The sequence below is a fragment of the Chamaea fasciata genome, unplaced genomic scaffold, assembly GCF_029207755.1.
Source record: "Chamaea fasciata isolate MVZ Bird 193981 ecotype frontalis unplaced genomic scaffold, bChaFas1.0.hap1 SCAF_16, whole genome shotgun sequence".
Taxonomy (NCBI): Eukaryota; Metazoa; Chordata; class Aves; order Passeriformes; family Sylviidae; genus Chamaea; species Chamaea fasciata.
In genome coordinates, this window is record NW_027094101.1 from 10,957,994 (window position 1) to 10,977,484 (window position 19,491).

Consider the following 19,491-nt stretch of genomic DNA (forward strand, 5'->3'; position numbering starts at 1 on the left):
GTTTTTGTGAGGTGGGGGTTTTGTTGGGATTTGTTTGGGTTTTTTCTTAGTTTGTCTCATTTTTTATAATTTTTGAACACATGACATGCAAAGTAGCATGGTTTTGAGATGATTATTTACCTGATATTTAAAAAAAAACAGTTAATGAATGGATTTACCAAAAGGATAGTCTGCAGGTTGACGGCTACAAGTTAGAGAAGGTGTTGTAACAATGTTTATAGAATGTCTTCATCACTTATTATAGCATTATGTACCTAAGTCACTAGGCAGTTCTTCAATTTGTATACTGTTTGAATATAAAAATCTGTCTTTTCCAGGGACCTTAAGCCAGAGAATATCTTACTAAATGAAGACATGCACATTCAAATAACAGACTTTGGAACAGCAAAAGTGTTATCTGCAGATAGCAGACAAGGTTTGCTATTATTCATTATGTGACACCAATAATTACAGCAAGCGATCCTTTGAAAATGTACATATATTGTATTTACCAGATTGTGACCTTCAAATATTATTACCTCACCTAAATCACTAAAAAATCTCGAAACAGTTTTGACTCTCGCTACTTAGATTATGTCAGAGGAGGTAGTATTTGGTGTAGTGGAAAACCAACAAGATTATCAGATATACTGGGAAGTTGTACTACTACAGATTACTTAGTTTTCGTTTGCAAGCCAAGAATACAAACAAATAGGTACTGTGACTCACCTGATACAGTAAGTTTTAACTCTGCTTACATGTTTAACTCCTGTGGCTGTCAGAATTGCACAAATGTGAAGGTTATAGAATTAATATGTCTGCAGTTGTTACTAATAGCCTGTAAATAGATGCTGCAAACAATGCCTGAAAAAAGCACTAGGCTGAACTGAATTCAATTTACTTTTTTTCTTAACTGTAGCAAACTTGTGTTGGTAGATTTTATAATTAAGTAAGTAGTTAATGCCTAGCTTCTTGGACCAAATAGGTATCACTGAGACTGATTTGTTTCGTCCAAGCAAGTTTTGTGGATAGGTAGAGAAATCAAATTCTCATGGGTTCTTTGCAGCATTGTGTAACTTGCAGTGGATTGCCTTTTGGGGTTTGGTGGTGGGTTTTTTTGGGTTTTTTTGGTTTTCTTTGTTGTTTTTTTTTGGGTTTTTTTGTTTTTTTTTTTGTTTTGTTTTGTTTTGTTTTGTTTTTTGACTGGGTGGGGACAGGGGAGGAATGGGGATTATTGGCTTATGTGTAAGTATCTATTTGCTTATTTCTTTCTACTTCCTTAACAGCACGGGCAAACTCGTTTGTAGGGACAGCACAGTATGTTTCTCCAGAACTGCTGACAGAGAAATCTGCCTGTAAAAGGTGAGGACTCCGTATTCCAGAACTTTACTGACTCTGTCAGGAAACTGTCAGATGGGGAGGAGTGGATAAATCAAGCAAGCAAGCTTAGTATTTTAAAGAAACAAGATACTTGAGTATTTGAGGAGGGCTTGAAATTTTTTTTCTCATCAAGTATTGCTACTTGTCTGAGGGGTGGTTTCCCCAGTTAATCTACTTTTTGAGTTCTACTAACAGAATTAGGTGTTGTTGGAAAAGGAGATATGTAAGGTGAAGTTGGATTTCTTACCCATAAATAGATTAGAAAATCTTTTTTCTGTTATCCAAGTAATATAATCATTTTTAATTCCATTTTATATAAGATTGCTCAAAAATGGTATTTCCTGCTGTAGTAACAACAGAAAGTCACATGCTGTTCAGTTAAGGAGAAGGCTGCAGCTTTCTTTGACTTGTATTTAGATCAATTTGCTGTTATGTTTCCTAAACTGTATTTAGCATTTGCAACATTTTAAAGCTCATCTCTCTGCCTGGTATGAGGGATGCCCTTAAGAAGTTTCCTAACTCATTAAAATCACTTTTTGATGGTAACCTCCTGAATGTGTTTGTCCATTTTATTGCAATGATGGAAGAGTAAGCTAGTCGCTGAGAAATCACAGGTAAAATAGATCATTTATATGAATAGGTATAGTAATTTGTGCTAGCATTTCTTGAAGTGATAGAGATACCATTAGACTTATCACATTTTATTTGAATCAAGAGCTTTTCACTCTTTTGGCTAATGGAAAGACTTAATTAGAATATCATCTCCTTTTAGAAGTTGCATAATGCTTCACCTGTACAGAAAACTCATAATTTTAGTAGTTGTAAGTCTTTGTTAGTATTTTAATCTTCCATGAGGATTTTGAAGCTTTAATCAAATCTATGGATAGCTTACCTCGAGGTAAAATAAGTTAAAAGTGTTCTTTCAGGCCAACACACTAAAACTTAACTTTCCTTTACCCACCACACTAAAACGTAGCTTTCCCTCACATACCATTATAGCGAGTCTTTTTGTTTGTGCCTTAAGAAAAGCTTTAAGTGAAAAAGGTAAAAAACTGTATTGTAATATATTCTCTCGTTTTTTAAAATCAAATATTTAGAGAAAAGTATTTTAACTCTGAAGGGGCATATATTGAATTAAGTTGGATGCATCTTTGAATCGTCACGTGGATAATCAGTATTCTTTTCAGTCATTACATACCCCTTATTTTGACTGAGAATTCCGCGGTCTTCCACTTGTGCTTGGAGTCAATTTTTGTGGGACTGTTACTCTAAAGTTTTTTCTTGAAAGTTGTGTTGCTAGCCTACTCTTCTGTCAAGGGCTGAAGTGAAAATAGTGTGGAAATTATACGAAGCAGGTTTGTCCACTGGGCTCATGCTATGTTCTAAGTAGCAGAAGGTTAAGAATTTTTCTTTTTAAATTACATTTTAAAGATTTCTTTTACAAAAAGATGCTATGTTTTTTCCTCTTTGTTTTGAAGCTCTGACCTCTGGGCTCTGGGATGCATAATATATCAACTTGTAGCTGGATTGCCTCCATTTAGAGCTGGGTAAGAGATTTGAGCTAATTATTTACATGTGGATCATAAATACATTGTCTCTGATTGGATTTTAACCTTACTATCAGTTCTGAAGTACTTCCATGGTGCAGAGCTGGTATTAATGTCATGGCTGCTTTTATTTGTCCTTTTTGATGAAGTTGCTCAGGCAGCTATAACTAGAGTTCCTGAAAGAGAGATTCCTTAAGCTATCTCAGAGTTTCACATGTAATTTGTGCCATGATGGTAGCTATGTAACTATATGTCAAAAGGTTGATAAGGCATATCCTCAACACTCTGAGTCATTTGAGCTTTTCCTGTTATTGCTCAAGTATCTGGTGCTTACAGGATCATAGTATTCCTTCACCCTAGGAAGATTTATGAGAATGTAACTTAACTTTTAGATTTCTTGTTTATTGTTTGTCTGGGTTATTCAGGTTAAGGTGAAAGAACCATGGAGAACTAATAACAAGTGTTAATACTTTTCTCTTCTGCAGAAACGAATATCTTATATTCCAGAAGATAATAAAGTTGGAGTATGACTTCCCAGAAAAATTTTTTCCCAAGGCAAAAGACCTTGTGGAAAAGCTATTGGTAAATATTTGTGCTTTTCTTCTTGAATGTAGTACGGTTGGCTTGGTTGATTTTATAACTGACCAAGTACCTAAATGCCTAACTTCTTGAAAGAAAAGGTATCACTGAAATTGATTTGTCATTAAATGGTTTGATGACATTGGAAATGTTCAGCTTATGTACTTCTCTTTTCTGAAAGTTTCTATGCACTCTTGAAAATCTTATAATATGAACATCTGTGGGCATTACTGACTGTGTAGGGGACTGTCTTGAAAATCAACATCTGTTATTAAACAGCACTTTGATTTTTTTAAATCTGAATTTCTAAGTATGGACAAGGAATGTCTTTCTATGAAATGGAAGCAAACAATTCTAGATACTGTACATTACAAACAGAAATTAAGATTCAAATACTTAGGCTTACATAGTTCTCAGATAAATTGTTTTTGAGTTGTGTAAGGGATCATTTAGTTAAAAATAGCATTCTGTACATCATAGGCAGATAAAATTGTAATTATAATTGCAATATTCATTACAACATAAATCCAGTTGCCTTGCATTTTAGCATGCACTTACCTTGCACTTAACGTGTCTCAATAGTATCAGCCTAAGAATTACTGTGCTTGTGAAGGTTTGACAAGTAGGAAGAAAAAGTAGAAGAAAATCTCACTGTTCCATCAGTGAGATTATAGTCATGACAGTCAGGTGAATCTGCAGAGAACATTTTAGGTGTTATAAGCTTTTTTAGGTTCAGTAGTCTATCATATTAGCAGGGGATGAGGAGGAAACACCTTTGTGGATGATGATAAATATAAGTATGTTCCTGTGTCTCAGACCAGTTCTGTGGCCAAGCCAGTGTCTCCTGAATGGTAAAGTCCAGGCTGTATTAACCTGGTTGTATCCTGAGAATTGTGTAATTTTAAGGTGCATGAGAGGTTGATGTTTGACACCAACTATAGTTTCCACAGCTTCTTGCATCACTAGAATGTGATGGTGGACTAAACTTACATGAGGTGTGCTTCATCAGGCCTTCTCTGTATGTTTGTTTCAGTCTATACAAAGAAGCAAGGCCAAAAAATTGTGCGTACCTAAAGAAGTGCTCCTGTCCTTAGATCCGTGAGCTGATGTAACACAAAATGTTGTTCACAAGACATACTGACAAATAACATCTTTAATTATAAGCAACCTCCTTATATTATAGATTTGTATGCTTAGGGCAGAGGAACAAACTAGTTTTACGTTTTCACGTGGTGCTTTGCAAATGTGAATAATGCTTGCCCTTTGTCATTATTTTATGCAGCTTCACTTCCTTTTAATTTGCTTAGGTTCTAGATGCTACCAACCGATTAGGTTGTGAGGAAATGGGAGGATATGGACCTCTTAAGGCTCACCCCTTCTTCGAATCCATTGTGTGGGAGAACCTACATCTTCAGACACCCCCTAAACTTACAGCTTATTTACCTGCTATGTCAGAGGATGATGAAGACTGTTATGGAAATGTATGCTTGTCTACTACTGTATTCGGCTCTGATGCTGCCTGAGACTTCCATTATAGCATAATTATTGGATATTAATATAAATAATATAAATATTAGTATAAATATTTTAATGAAACTACTGATTAGTTATATTTTAATGACTATTTTAATTATTAAGAATCTAATAAAAATTGCTGGTTAAATTTTTACTAAATCAGCGTTTGTTTTCTGATAAAGAGAGTATTTTGAAAAATCAAGGCTGGCTTGCTTTTGATCAGCCATACTTTTTTGCATAAATGCCTGCTGATCCAGATAGAGTAGGCTGGGGTTTTGCCCAAGACCAAAGTAAACTAAAGCATGCTTAAATTAAAAGCCACAGTTTAGTGCAAAATAAGCTTTTAATAAAAGACATTTAATTGCTTCATTTTGTTTCCTCCTTTAGTATGACAATCTCCTGAGTCAGTTCGGTTGCATGCAAGTTTCTAGTTCTGCCTCTTCCCATTCACTGTCTGCTGCAGAGACAAGTACACCACAGACATCAGGAGGAAATATTGAACAGTATATTCATGATCTGGACAACAATTCCTTTGAGCTGGATTTACAGTTTTCTGAAGATGAAAAGAGGTTACTTCTGGCAAAACAAGCTGGTGGAAATCCCTGGTAGGATCTTTGAATGTAGCTAAATAACTTGCACAGCAATAAAGAATCCTGAAAAATAAGTGATTTTGATTCAAATTAATATTTGTCAATCTTCGTATTTTCAAGTAAACAATTAGCAACTAGATTTTTCTTGGCTTCTATTTTTAAAGCAATAGCAGCAAAACCCTAATATTATATTTCTAAAATTTACAAGGTCTACAAGATGATGTGGAGTGTGTTTATAAGATAGGCAGAATGACGTTATCCAGTGCTGCGGAGTCTTCGCTCTACAGTCCTAGAACTAGAAAAGGTTCCTCCTTTTTTACAGATGCCATAAGTTGTTGGAATTTTTTGCATGATAATATTCTGTGGATATCTAACCAAAATACCTCCAGACTATATAACAGCATTTCTTTTCACTCTTTAGAGAAGTCTCGTGTGAATTTTTGTTGTTGTTGTTTCTTGCGGAGGGGATTAGGGGATTTTTTGTTGGTTGGTTGGTTTGGGGTTTTCTTGTTTATTTTTTGTTGCCGTTTTGTTGGGTTTTGTTAATTTTATTTTTTTCAGAGGGGGGTTGTTGTTGTTTTGTTGGGTTGTTTTTTTGGTTTGGGGTTTTTTGTTTTGTTTTGTTTGATTTTTTTACCCCCTGTCAAATTTTAGAACAAACTCTCTGGTCTGGGCTAAGGAAGAGTCCAAAACTCATGAACTAAATTTGCTCAGGACTCTCGTGGAAAAGTTCATGCTAGGGACTGACAATAAAAACTGCTTGACCATTAAAGCTGTTTCTGTGAAAGAATTATTTCTGGAGTAATAGTTATTTTTCTTTTTCTAAGGCATCAATTTGTAGAGAATAACTTAATCCTAAAAATGGGTCCAGTGGACAAAAGAAAGGTAAGGGTTTTTCTTAATTTTCTGTAACAAGATTCAGCTGTCAAATTTTTGCACAGTTGGCAGCATAGATAAGCAGCCTATTTTAAAGCTTCCTTGTTTAAACAATTTGTCACCTATAAACTAGTTGTTTTTTAAACTTCAGTGTTTTCTTGTGGCTAGATTGGTTTTTTCCTTGATTTAGTGATGTGCTCTTGATTTCTTGAAAAAGCCTAGTAAATCTGCTGTTGATGCTTTCATTTTGAGATCGTAGCAAATGAGTCCTCCTTCCTTCCAATCAGATATATTCAAATAAACACTCTTTCTTGATGCATGTCTGAATGGTTTGAACCAAAAATACCAAAAAATTAAATACAAGCCCACGTTGTTCTCAACTGTGTTTTTTTTCCCCTGGATCTGACTTTGTGCCTTTATCCTGAAAGAGGCAGAGGTGTCATTAGAACAGCTTTAAGTGTTAACTTCAGCAGTTTACAGATAAGCAAGGATAGTCTGCATCAGCTGTAGAGGAAAGAAGGTTCTCTTTCATCTAAGTTACTGCCTGCTTCTTTGTAGTCTTTTCTACAAAATCATGGCTATTGATTTCTTTGAGAAATAGATTCTGCTTCACTCTGTACCGCTAGGTGTTTTATGTTTTGCTAGAACTTGAAGATACTTTCTTAAAATAGTACTTGTGTTTTGCCATATAGTAGAAATGCACTGCAACACCATAAAAAAGGAGTGAGGTCAAATAGGTACAGTAAAATTAAAGACCCCCCCCAAACCCAAATATACCATCCTAGTACTGAGCTGGTTTTATCCTGTCTCTGTTATTCTGTTCAGAGATGTGTAAATTTACATTTTTAATTCCCTCTTTTTTTTTTTTTTCCTTTTTTTTTTTTTTTGCATTTTTGCTTCTACTTTTCTTATTAGGGATTGTTTGCACGTCGGCGCCAACTGCTGCTTACAGAAGGGCCCCACCTGTATTATGTGGATCCTGTCAACAAAGTTCTAAAAGGAGAAATTCCATGGTCTTTAGAGTTGCGTCCAGAAGCCAAGAATTTTAAGACATTTTTTGTTCACACGGTAAGTTTCTTTTCTGAATTTCTTTGTAAATTGCTCTAAGGTCCTTGGGCATTTTCTGTAAGTTATCAAAAATTTTTTTCTGGGGAAAGTATAATTGCTTAGATAGAAAATTTCATAGCACTAATTTAAAACGAAACTGAAAAAAAAAACATGAAAAAAGTCAACCAACAAAAAAAGCACAAAATCCACACCCCCAAACTAAATCAAATAATAAAAAAAATCAAAAATCACAAAAAAGCCTCACTCTGACATAGACATTTATCACAAAAATACAACTGTATTTTTATTATAAGTGTTTAAATAAACCATGAGTGGATTTTGGGCTTTGAAGGACATTCTTAAGGACTCCTAAAATTTAGGCCTCTTTGTATGTAGTGAATCATGAGAGGTGTATAATATATTGTCAGTTGACTGCTTAAAAATATTCAGGTGCCAGGCGTATGGTTAATCAGTAATATATAATGTTATATAGCTGTAATAGAACTGAACTTTCAGAAAGTTAATGAACTAATTCTGAACAATTATTTTATTGGTAGGTGCAGATTTACTACTGCTTTTTGGTTAAACTATGTCTGGAGTAATCATTAAAATGTTGTTCACTTATAGCCAAACAGGACATATTACCTGATGGACCCAAGTGGGAATGCTCATAAATGGTGCAAAAAGATACATGAAGTTTGGCGGCACAGATACCACCAGAATGCTGCAAAATAGTAAAGCTCATCCAAAATTTCCCAGTTTCCCTACTTGCTGCTAGAACTCCGTGTGCAGCCGATCAGAGGAATCTTTTCAACCCACCTATTACCATCTCAAGGGAAAGCATACGTCTGAAATGTTCCTTGGGGGTTTTTTTTGTTTTGGTTTTTGGGTTTTCATTTTTGCTTTTTGGTTTTGGTTTTTGTTTTTGGTGGTTTTTTGTTGTTGTTTTTTTTTTTTCTTTTTTGTTTGGGGTTTTTTGTTTTGGTTTTTTTTTTTTTTTTTTTGGTTGGTTTTTTGTTTGTGTGGGGGTTTCTTGGTTGGTTTGTTTGTTTCTCTTTTTTGTTTTTGTTGTTTTTATTTCAAGAAGGAAAAAAAAGGAAGAAAAGCAAAAATCTAATGGAATTCAGGGTTGCTTTGCTCGCTCTTTGTGCTTCTGTTGAGGCTTCCACATGCATATCATTGCAGTGAAGATCTTGCTTTTGTGCACTTCAGTTCCATTTCTGCTGCAGACTAGTGGATAGATCTTGCATTACCAGCTTCACTTAAGATGAATTAAAACCAATCCACACGCACACACGCCGAATCATGTACCAGCCTTGCATTTTATAGGGCTGGAGTTTTCTGTGACTCTCAGATTATCATTAAACTGTGTTTCATCAGGGAGCTTTTATATGCCTCTCCTAAGTACCACCTCTTTGTTTTTTCTTCCTTTCCTCACAGTCCCTCAGCTTATTGGTATATGGCATTTGTAGCCAAATTAATTGCACCCTTGTGTAATTCCTAACATAGTTCTGGTTGCAGGATTTGTGTGGTACTTTAGTAATTATGTGAATGAATCAGATGTATTTGTCTGGCAGACAGGCTCCAGTGATAAAGCTTTTGAGAGAGTAAAATGCTGAATATAGCACTGAAATTTCTAAAATTGAAATGTTGGCTTCTGAAGCATTTTAAACATTAAGTTTAAATTTTAATATAAGTCATATGTGTGTTTAATCAAGGGACAATAAACTTACCAGCATGCTTTTAACTAATGCTAACTAAAAGAGAAACTAGTTAGTATGGGAGAGAAAAGGCTACTATTGAAATAGTAAATAGTTTTTCACCTTTTCAGCAGATGAGGGCTAGAAGCTTTCTTTCCAGGGTGTGCATGTGTTGTGCATTTTAGTGGGGCCAGCCTAATTACTTGGGTAGAGAAGGAAGTGTGAAAACTTTGTACAATTGATTACTTGACTTTTTTTGTCTCATTGTGTAATGAGATGTCAGTTCTATTTTTGGTCCTTGGCCAAATATTCAGAGCCTCTGGAAAAAAAATGTAAGGAATTGAAATATAGATAATAAAGTAATCTGGTGAGAAAATCAAAGGCAAATATTGATACAAAGGTGAAAATATATGGTACTTAAAGCATATCTGTAGAACGAAAATATTTTTCATATCTATCTCCTTTATTCTCTTCAAATTATGGCTGTTTTTTGTGGTCAAACATTTCTTGTCGTGTTACAAAGACACAACTTCCTGTGTGCTAAAAAAAATGTCCACAGTGGTATTTTCAACATGCCTGTGTTCCTAAACCTTGCAGAGGGGAATGACCTAGGTCTGGACAAAGGCATTCCTTCCTTGTTTTAAAAGCAGTATAAACATCACACCTATTTATTCACTCACTGCACATACCATTACTTTGCATTTTGAGTTGTCATAGTACAATGTGCTTTTCCTTCCACCAAAGAAAGGTTTCTCTAAAATGTTGAAAAAACTCATAGGCTACTGTTTTCTAGAAGCAGTATTTTAAAAACAATGGCTTATCAGATTTTGCAGAAAGTATATGAATGTCAAATATTTTCATGTACAGGGCAAAGGAGATTTATTATTGACCTCTTAAAAACTGTATTATGTGATTGAACTTGATGGCAGTTCAACTTTTCCAGTCTTTAAAAGAGACAGTGCAGTTGCCTTCTCTTTTGGAGTTACTGCATTCCTGTAGTCTTCTGTATCCCACCATGTACAAAAACCTGAGAGAAGCAAATCCTTGGCTTACTGTGTCTGGTGTTAAGGGAGAGAACTGATCCTGTAAATGGCTGAGGAAGACAGAAAAGCATTCCCTCTGCATCATGAGAAATTTCATCACATACCAAGTGCACTCCTTGCCGCTCAAATCTGAATAGCACAGTGCACCTTTGATCTGTGTCGATATGTGCCATTCTAACCAAGATGAGAAGTCTGTTGCAGTGCTGTCCATTTGTTCTCCAGCTGTTAAATTCTGCCTGTGTGTTGTTTCCACTGGGGGCAACCCTATCACTTTTGGATTTAATCTCTGGTATAGAGATATAGACAGATATATTCCCAACTTTAAACAGGAGAGTTTAGCAGTGATGGAGATTCACAGTGCCACTGCTGTTCACTGTGACAAAACTTGGCCTCACATAAAAAGTCTGGCAAAATAACCTCTATTGGCACGTTAATTAGGTAAAAATCTAGGTGTGCTTAAACATATTTTCTGTAATGTTTAGATTTTTAGTCATTTTACCATAGCTAATTAACTATGTTTTTTCACACCTTGAAAATCTTCTCTCAGTAGACTTTCATCCTGCCTACCAAAAGCTTTCAGCCAGATGTTGGTAGCAGTAAGCTGTCACAGTATCTGGAAGATTGATGTCTGCATTCTAGATGTCTTTTTTTTGTTTGTTTGTTTTTTTTTTTTTTTAAATTGAGAAAGCTGTTATTGGAAAACTGTGAGCATCTCTTACAGGCATCACTCCACTTAGAACTTCAGAATTCCTAATCCAGTCTCACTTAGCTACTGCATTTTTGGGAAGGAGCTAGACCTTCCCTGGGAGAGTTATTTCTATTTCTTGGACTATATGTAGGATCTGTGGGTTTGAAAGGTGGCAAGAGTATAGAGTGAGGCATCACAAAGCAGTTGTGGATTCAAGTATGTTTTACCAGTTTGTCCAATTAAATGTGTTGACAGGTGCTGCATACTATGAAGGGCAGGTACCCATTTTAAATGCTTATACCTGTTGTGGGGTAGATTCATCTCTTAGTCCTGAAGATCACTCCTGTGGTTCATGGGAGTTTATGGAATGAAATGCGCAAGGAAGGTTCTTCAGAGCTGCACATAGCCAGGTGATTTTTCTGCTTTTAATCCAAGGTTTTCAAAGCAGAAAAAAAAAAATAGGTACTTGAAGACTCTTCTTAAGATTGCTCCTTACTGCAGACCTACTGAAAACCCAATCTGTTGATTCATTCCATCTCTTGCAATTTAAAATTTACCAATCATTTATGAAGAATCTGGTCAATAATGTAATTTTGCCTTGCTTGGTATTTGAACTTCAGAAAGGTATTTATTCCATCTTTTTCCGTAGTGTGTAGCTTAAGAAAGGCTGAAGTACTACTGCCCAGTCACAAGGAGTTTAAGACTGGTTTAATAAACTGAGAAATTAGTTTGTTACCATTTGCCTTAAAGTCCAATTTTGTAAAGGTTTTGTATTGAGTTACTTCAGATGTGATGTTGAGGCATTGTTAGCAAACTGATATTGCCCATTACGATTCCATTTGCTAGGCACTTAGGTGCTGAAAAGATCAAACCATTAGTCTTGTGCTCTACTTTGCTCCTTCTGACATCATTTAATTGTGAAGTATCTGCTATATATGTCTGAAAAGAATTGTGGATTGAAACAAAGATGTGATGATGCTAATCAGCTTTCAAAGTTGAAGATGCTTAATTTAATGTGCTTGATACAATTACATTTTGTGCTGGGAACTTTGAAGAATTACAAGAATTTCCCACATGTACATTTTCTTTTGAATGATTTAGTAAAGTCAAGACAATTACTTCAGTTGGCCTGTGGACAAAACATTTGATTTCAACACCTTGCTGAGGAGAGAACTTAACGCATTAATAGTTGTCTAAAGATGTGGCCTCTGGATGGATTTTGATCATTCTTTTCTACTAGTAAACTGCACAAATAGGTGTGATATTTATATCTGAAATTTTGCTGAATGCCTATAATACTTCATGGAAATATTTTATGAATCAAATGGAAGTGCTCCTGCAAAGCCTCATGATGCAGATTGTCCATCAGTTCATCAAGTGAGCTTATAGACAAGTAGTTCTGTGACCCAAAATGGCGTGTTGTCATTTATGACTAATAATTTCAGAATGTTTCCTCATTCATGGAAGAAATGACTGTTATGCAACAAACAGTTGGAGAGGTTCTTAAGCACCCAATAGCCTGGTTTTAGAATAAAGAGAATATACTGAGTTGGAAAGGACCCATCAAGGTCATCAAGTCCAACTCCTGGCCCTGCACAGGACTCCCCAGCAATCCCACCATGTGCCAGACACCTTCTTGAACTCAGGCAGGCTTGGTAGTGTGACCACTTCCTGGGGAGCCTGTTCCAGTGTTCAGCCACTCTCTGGGTGAAAAACCTTTCCCTGACACCTAGCATAAACCTCCCGTGACTCAGCTTCATGCCATTGCCTCGAGTCCGTCCCTGGTCAAGAGAGTAATCTGTCTATCCACTGGGCCACAAATGTAGATGATTGCCATTTGACAAAGTGGTCCATGGCCATGTACTAACTGACTTGATGTGGTGAATGTTCAAAATGGTAGCAGAACTGAAAATTACTATATCTGACAAAAGAGAAAAAGTAGGAACCAGGAACCATAATCAGTTTTGATAGTTGTATGCTCTTTTCAGGTTGGTGGCAGTAAGTTACGCGTGTTATATGCTCTACCTGGTTTGTAGCTGTAACTGTGATGTACAGAAAAAAGAAAAAAAAAGAAAAAACCCCACCCCAAACAAACAAAACCCCTGACCCCCTTCAACAAACCGCAAAACAATCTCCCCTCCTCCAAGAACTCGTGAAAACAGAAGCAAATAATGCAATGATACAAGATACACACTTTTGTATTTTTATTCTTATAAGGTTATTTGCTGGCTCTTGTTGGCCTCTAGTTCAGTCTGTGTTATTTAAATTCTAATATATGAATTATTTGGATTGAATTCATGTTCGGGGCCATGGTGTTGTATGTATTGATGTACAGCCTTGAATGTGAATAATTATTGTAAACTATATTTTACACCTTTTTTTCTGGCTTTATTATATAAATTTTCTATTGGTCGATGATTTAATCATATCTCATAATTTAATGACTGTTTATTCTCCTCTCGACAGATCTCTGTGCTGTAGATGTGTAGTTAGTGACTGGATGACGGATTTCACTTATGCTTGGTAGTCTGTAATAAAGGCATGTAGGGTTCTGCGCGGCCTCCGCCTCTTCCTTCCGCCGTGGGGCGGGGGGCTCGGGGCACACGCGACGGGCCCGCGGCCTCCGGCCCGCCGCCGGCGGCCCTGTGGCAGAGGCGGGCGCCGGGCCGGGGCCGCTGGCGCGCCGGGCGACGAGGGGCAGGGCGCCGTTCCGGCCGACGCTTCCGGTGGGCGGTGCGCCGGGGGCCCGGCAGCCGGGGCGGCCCCTTCCGGCGGCGGTGAGGATGGCGGCGGAGAACCACTGTGAGTTCCCGGTGTCCCCGGCTGGCGGCCTGGGCGCGGGCGGGCCTTGCCGTCGGTGTAGCTCGGCGCCGCTGCCCGGCGGGGGGCCCGGCAAGTGGGTCCGGCTGAACGTGGGGGGCACCTGCTTCCTGACCACTCGACAGACGCTCTGCAGAGACCCTAAGTCCTTCCTCTTCCGCCTCTGCCAGGCCGACCCCGACCTGGACTCGGACAAGGTGAGCGCGGGCCCCGCCGCGCCCGCTCCCCGCTCCCCCCGCGCCGCGCCCGCTCCCCGCCGGCCGCGCTGAGGCCGCGCCGCGGCCGGAGCCCGCTCCCGCCGTGACGCCCGCCCGGGCGGCCGCCGGCGGGGAGGGAGCGCGGGGCCCGGCGCCGCCGTCAGGGGCGGCAGGAACGACTCCGCTGCCGCGGAGGGAGGCTTTCCGAAGAGTGTTGCTTATGAGTGATGTCGTGCGGAGCAGTTGGGTTCACCGATAACAAAACTGCTCATAAATACAGCGGAGAGCACAGTGTCGTTTGCACGTGTGTGTAATTTTTTTATGTTGTGTGACGGGGTATAGTTTTAATGGAATATCTGTGTGCGCTAACATTGTGTTATTTCTGCACTGTCATTATTCTCTTGTTCAATTACTAGAAGCAGAGTAAAGTACTTTTGATAATAATCTCTCACTTAGATGTAGCATTCTGTCTTTTCAGCAATTCTTGGAGAAAAACGTTTCGTGTTCTGCATAGATTGCAAGTTCTGGGTGAATATTTTGATAGTCACTCTGACTCATTTGTCGTAGAGGAAAAAAGTTATTAAGATTTTATTTGTGGTGTGGTATGTAGTAACGGTTATGAATTACATAGTGCTGGTTCTGAAAGAGATTTTGGACCGTTTTTCAATGCAGTTAGGGAAAAGAAAGGAATAGCTTATAACCCTATAACCAACAGGTTTAAAATACAGAGTTGCTTATTATATATAAATTTTGAAATTTTTTTTCAGTGAGGTTAGTAGATTTCATCATTTTTTCAGGCGTAACTTCCAGAAAGGATATTTGAACACTTAAGATAGGGAACAGAACATAATGTTCCTGAGTTAGAAGAAAAAAAAGTTGAAATGTGCTCGTGTGGGAATTTGGTGGTTGTCTTTGGTTTTGGTTGAGATTTTTATGGAGAGCTTAAACTAACCTATCAAAATAAATTTAAAAATGTAGATGATTTGCTGGTAGGTCAGCTGCCTTTGGGAGGGAGTAGGAAAGTATTCCTCTAAGGTTTCTTTATTAAAAGGTGAAGCATTGCCATGTGCTCTGGCAGATGGGAGGGCCAGCTGTGTCCTGGGGTGCATCAGGCCCAGCATTGCCAGCTGAGCAAGGGAGGGATGGTCCCTTTCTGCTCTGTTTTGGGTCCTCACTGCTCACTTTGAGTCCTGTAGCCAGTTTTGGGTACCACAATATCAGGAGGATCTAAGGCTCTTAGAGAGCATCTGAAGGAGGAGCAAAGTCTCTGAAGGGGAAGCCTTATGAGAAATGGCTGAGGTCACTTGGCCTCTTCAGCTGGAGCAGGCCAAGGGAAGGCGTATCGCTGTCTGCATCTTCCTCGTGAGGGCCAGCATCCATCTCTGTTCTGTGCCACCAGTGACAGGATCCAAGGGAACGGCGTGGAGCTGTGTCAGAGGAGGTTTATGTTGGATGTCAGGGAAAGGTTCTTTCCACAGAGGTTGGTTTAGCACTGGAACAGGATTCCCAGGGAGTGATCATGGCCCCAAGCCATGGGCTTGACAGAGCTCAGGTACACGGTGGGATTGTCAGGGCTGTGCTGTGCAGGGCCAGGAGTTGGACTTGATCCTCGTGGGTCCCTTCCAGTTCAGGATATTCTCTGATTTTCTGATATCCTTAGTGCTTGCTAGTGTAAAGAACTAAGAGGCTTCAAGAAAGGTAGCATATTGGCCTTTAAACTGCCTCTAGGTACTAATGTTGAATAGGACAGGGCAGCCTGTCTCTTGCTGTCAGCTGTTTCCACTTATAATGGAAGAAAGATTAACCTTTGGAACACGCTGTGGCCAAACTAGTGTTAAATGGAATAAGATAGTGACATTGACTCTCTGAATTTCGTATGTTTCACAGTGTCACTCACAACTTTGTATTTAAAACTGTTTGAGAATCATTTCAGCAAATGAATGAGCAGCAGTGGTCATATTTACTGTTTGGAATAGGATTTATTTTTCATTTAAATCTTGGTTTAGAGATGAATACATAAAAATAGACAAGCAGAGCCTTGCTCGCCTTTTCATCATTGTTTAATTAATTTAATGCTTTTACTGTGTTCCTTAATAGTGCAGTAAGAATTAATAATTATTAATTCACATAATTCACATATATTTCCGTGTTTCAACATCTTCCTATTTAAGCTGTATACCAATTTTTCTTTTGCAAACTGTTCTTTTAACTTTCCCCTAAGAAGGAGATTGTCAAACTTTTTTAATAAGGTTTGGCAGTAGTATTCATGCTTGATTTTTAGTGCCTTTTTAGAGTTGGCATAGAATCTGTCAAAGAAGGAAACACGAAAGCACTGAGTGTTTTAGAAAAAGCAGAATCTTCCTGGTAGTGCAGCCTTGACTGTCAGCATTAAGAAATGTCTAAGTTGTAGTCATTATCCTAAGAAGTAACAGATACACTTCATTTGTCCATGAGATTTCTGACTTGTCGGGTGGGTTGTGTTACTGATGTAGTTTTGATAAGTACTGCTAGTCTGCAGACACTCAACGTTTTTAGGCCACACAGTTTGTGAAAAATTCACTAGTTCAATATTTTAAAAGCACAGATGATAGGGGAAGCAATTATTAATAAATCCAGATTTAGTACCAAATATTGCTGTATTTCTCTGCATATTGCTGCCTTTATCAGAGCTCAGAATATGTGAATTGTGTCATTTTTAAAAATATTCACGTTAGAGCATACAACCTTGAGCCAAGAGCTTGGTGGTGTGACTTGAGTGTATCCAGATCCAGTATTGATTCCAATGAAAAAAATTAATTGAAAATAAATTTATGACATTTCAGCTAGTGTTCTAATGCAATTCTTGGGGAGATTGTTAAATGGGATTAGGGAGGTATATGTATTTGGTCCACCTTTTGAGTCCTACTGGAATCCTGTACTGGATTCTAGCATCCACAATTCTAGGTCACAGCAGGGCAGTGGCTAGTACAAGGTGAAATACGATTTGGTGAAAAGTTTTAAAGAACAAAACTTTTTCTGGCAAGAAGTTTACGGAGTGACTTCTCTGTCCAGAAGTACATACATAGAGACAAGAAATCTGGTAGTGGAGCCTATTCAGTCTAGCAAAGGTGTTGTGAAATCCAGCTAGCAAAGTGTCAAACTATGGATGTCCTTGCTAGAAAGTCCATAATATTAGCAGTGACAGTAATTATTTATCGGAATGGTTAGGTTTCACTGCTACTTTGTAAAGGTTAAATTTCACTGCAAATAAATTGAGTTCTTTGTGTGTTTTAAACTAAGATCAGGGTAAGTGTTCATTATGATTCCTTTGAGCCTCAGTCTCTATAAAGATTGAAGTGAAAACCTTTGCAACTGGAATACATGATCATTTTATTGCTTTGGTCAGTATTTTTCAATGGAATGTAATTGTGAGCTACACTGACTTTTCATTGGTATGCTGAACCAGGTGATTGAAAATTTAAGAGCAAGTTACTAGGTTTCCTCTAAAATTCCATGGTATTTGTAACTTGAACTAAACATTGGTGTGAGAGAGTGGTAATAAACAAATACAATCTTCACTGTATGTGGGCAATGCTGTCTTCTAAATGGTATCCTCATAAACATGCATGAAAAAGGACTAGAACTTACAGACAATGAAGAAAAGCTCTTGAGAGAAGAATGCAATGCAAAAGTAGAACTGGGTAAAGATACAGTCGTGTGATAGCAGTTTAGGGTTGGATGCACATAGACGACATGCATTTGTTTTGAGTATTCTTATGGAGAATGTCAACATTTACAGGAAACACCTCTAAGTGTGGGGTGATGTGACAGTACTGAATAGAGAGGAAACTTGAATTTCTGCTGCTGTTCTGGTAAACATTAACACCTGTTTGTATAAAATACATCTAAAAGAGAGAGAACTTTGAAATCTTACTAGAATATAGGTTTGTCTAGCATTTGTGGTATTCAGCTGAAGTTTGGGAAATGGCTTCAAAGTATCTGCCTTAGTTGTGTCATGGAAGATTCAAACTTGCTCAAAGCTTGTAGAAAAACAATTTGCTAGTTAGCAGAAGAATTGCATAGCTGGGACATCAAAGTCTATTAATACTTAAGCTAGCAAGCCTAAAGCTGGTTATGTACATGCGAACTAGCTCCCTCTTTAAATTGCCCAGATCAAATTGGATCACATTTCTAATTAATTATTTTATCTTACAATAAAACTGTTTATATTAGAAGTGTCAAAATGCTAATTACATGTGATTATACAGTGTGTTTTCATGTACATGTGGATGAAAACAGTCCTGATAATATTCTGAGACTTGCAACCTGTATTTTTAGAGTTCGGGCAGAGCAGATGACTACACTTCTGTGTCACCTTGTATTGGATTTCTGTTTACATAAATGTCCTTAAAGATCTAGTGTAATCGGCTTTTCTTAGTGGTTTCAACATGAAGTGCTTAGCATACATTGAAGGATATTCAGGCAGCTCACTCAAAAGGAGGAGTGATAAGGCATTTTCTGTAGGAAGATGCTGAGGGAGTAAATTTTTTGCCTCACTTGCCTGTGCATTATTTGCATATGGTTGCAATATTCTTTACTGATTGGTTCAGCTTTTGGCTCTTGACATCCTGATGCTAGTGTGTAGCCTATCTGAGCTGTCAGGTCAATGTTCAAGGCACACATCCTCCTCTTAATGTTAGTTAGTGCATATTTTCTATGTCTGTAATCTGGGTAAGCAACTTTTGCAAGGCATTTAGATGCTCAAGTGAATCCTATTGACAGAATTTGGGTTGCACGCTGTTAGAATTTAGCCAGAGTTCTTTAACTGTTGATATTTACTATTGTAAAAAAAAAACCCAAAAAAATTCATTACAGCAAAAATTATAGCACTTTCATGGACCTTTTTTTTAAAAATTCTTTTTCAAGACACCTTGTTGTCTGAAAGGCTTCACAGAGTAAACTATGACACTACTGAGAGGGTATTTTTTTCATGTATGACCTCTCATAAGGTGGAAGTTGAAGGAGAAGGCTTGACGTAGCTTCCTCCCTTTGCGGTTTTGTTGGAGGCTTGTTTAGTATATAGAAGTCAACTCAGAAAAAAACTTTCAGATAATGTAGGCCTTGAAAAAAAATAAGTTCAGGCCTTTTGTGCACGGAGTGAAGTAGCCATTGTTGTTTAAGATTTCATTTAGAGCTTTTAATCACTTTGCTTCTGTGACCCACCTCTCTATCTCTGTAGTGGTGTAAAGCTGATGACCAGTATTGCTTCAGAAGGTGATGTGAGAAAACACTGCGGTGTAAAAAATTACTAATGAAGAAGATTATAGATAGAGATTTGTTTTTCTTAACTGGGAAGACTTCCAGTTTTGGAAGCCCTGTGTTTCTTAATGCAGTTCAGATGATGACCAAGTACAGGGCTTTTTTCTTTAAAACAGCGTTTCCTTTTATCTATTTTGGATCTTCCTTTCCAACTCCACTGGTTTCTTTCCTTTACTAAATAATGCTTTTCAGCTTATAATATATACAGTTGTCAACTATTTTAATTTCTTTG

The 19,491-nt window shown here is 37.8% G+C and overlaps 2 protein-coding genes across 7 annotated transcripts in view; both read left to right on the plus strand.

Moving 5' to 3' along the window:
* PDPK1 (3-phosphoinositide dependent protein kinase 1) overlaps window positions 1–13,496 on the plus strand; it is a 32,002-nt gene extending 18,506 nt beyond the window's left edge. For all 3 annotated transcript variants that reach the window (XM_066197757.1, XM_066197755.1, XM_066197756.1), the window contains exons 6-14: window positions 318–415; window positions 1,266–1,341; window positions 2,838–2,906; window positions 3,392–3,488; window positions 4,793–4,966; window positions 5,388–5,605; window positions 6,418–6,475; window positions 7,382–7,534; window positions 8,141–13,496. In XM_066197757.1, coding sequence (XP_066053854.1) covers window positions 318–415; window positions 1,266–1,341; window positions 2,838–2,906; window positions 3,392–3,488; window positions 4,793–4,966; window positions 5,388–5,605; window positions 6,418–6,475; window positions 7,382–7,534; window positions 8,141–8,248 — 1,051 coding nt within the window. In that variant the 3' untranslated portion in view covers window positions 8,249–13,496. The remainder of the gene's footprint in view (window positions 1–317; window positions 416–1,265; window positions 1,342–2,837; window positions 2,907–3,391; window positions 3,489–4,792; window positions 4,967–5,387; window positions 5,606–6,417; window positions 6,476–7,381; window positions 7,535–8,140) is intronic.
* Window positions 13,497–13,686: 190 nt separating this feature from the next.
* Window positions 13,687–19,491, plus strand: part of KCTD5 (potassium channel tetramerization domain containing 5) — a 32,140-nt gene continuing 26,335 nt past the window's right edge. For 3 of the 4 annotated variants that reach the window (XM_066197649.1, XM_066197650.1, XM_066197651.1), the window contains exon 1: window positions 13,687–13,961. In XM_066197649.1, coding sequence (XP_066053746.1) covers window positions 13,728–13,961 — 234 coding nt within the window. In that variant the 5' untranslated portion in view covers window positions 13,687–13,727. The remainder of the gene's footprint in view (window positions 13,962–19,491) is intronic. The other variant, XM_066197652.1, reaches the window with a different exon arrangement.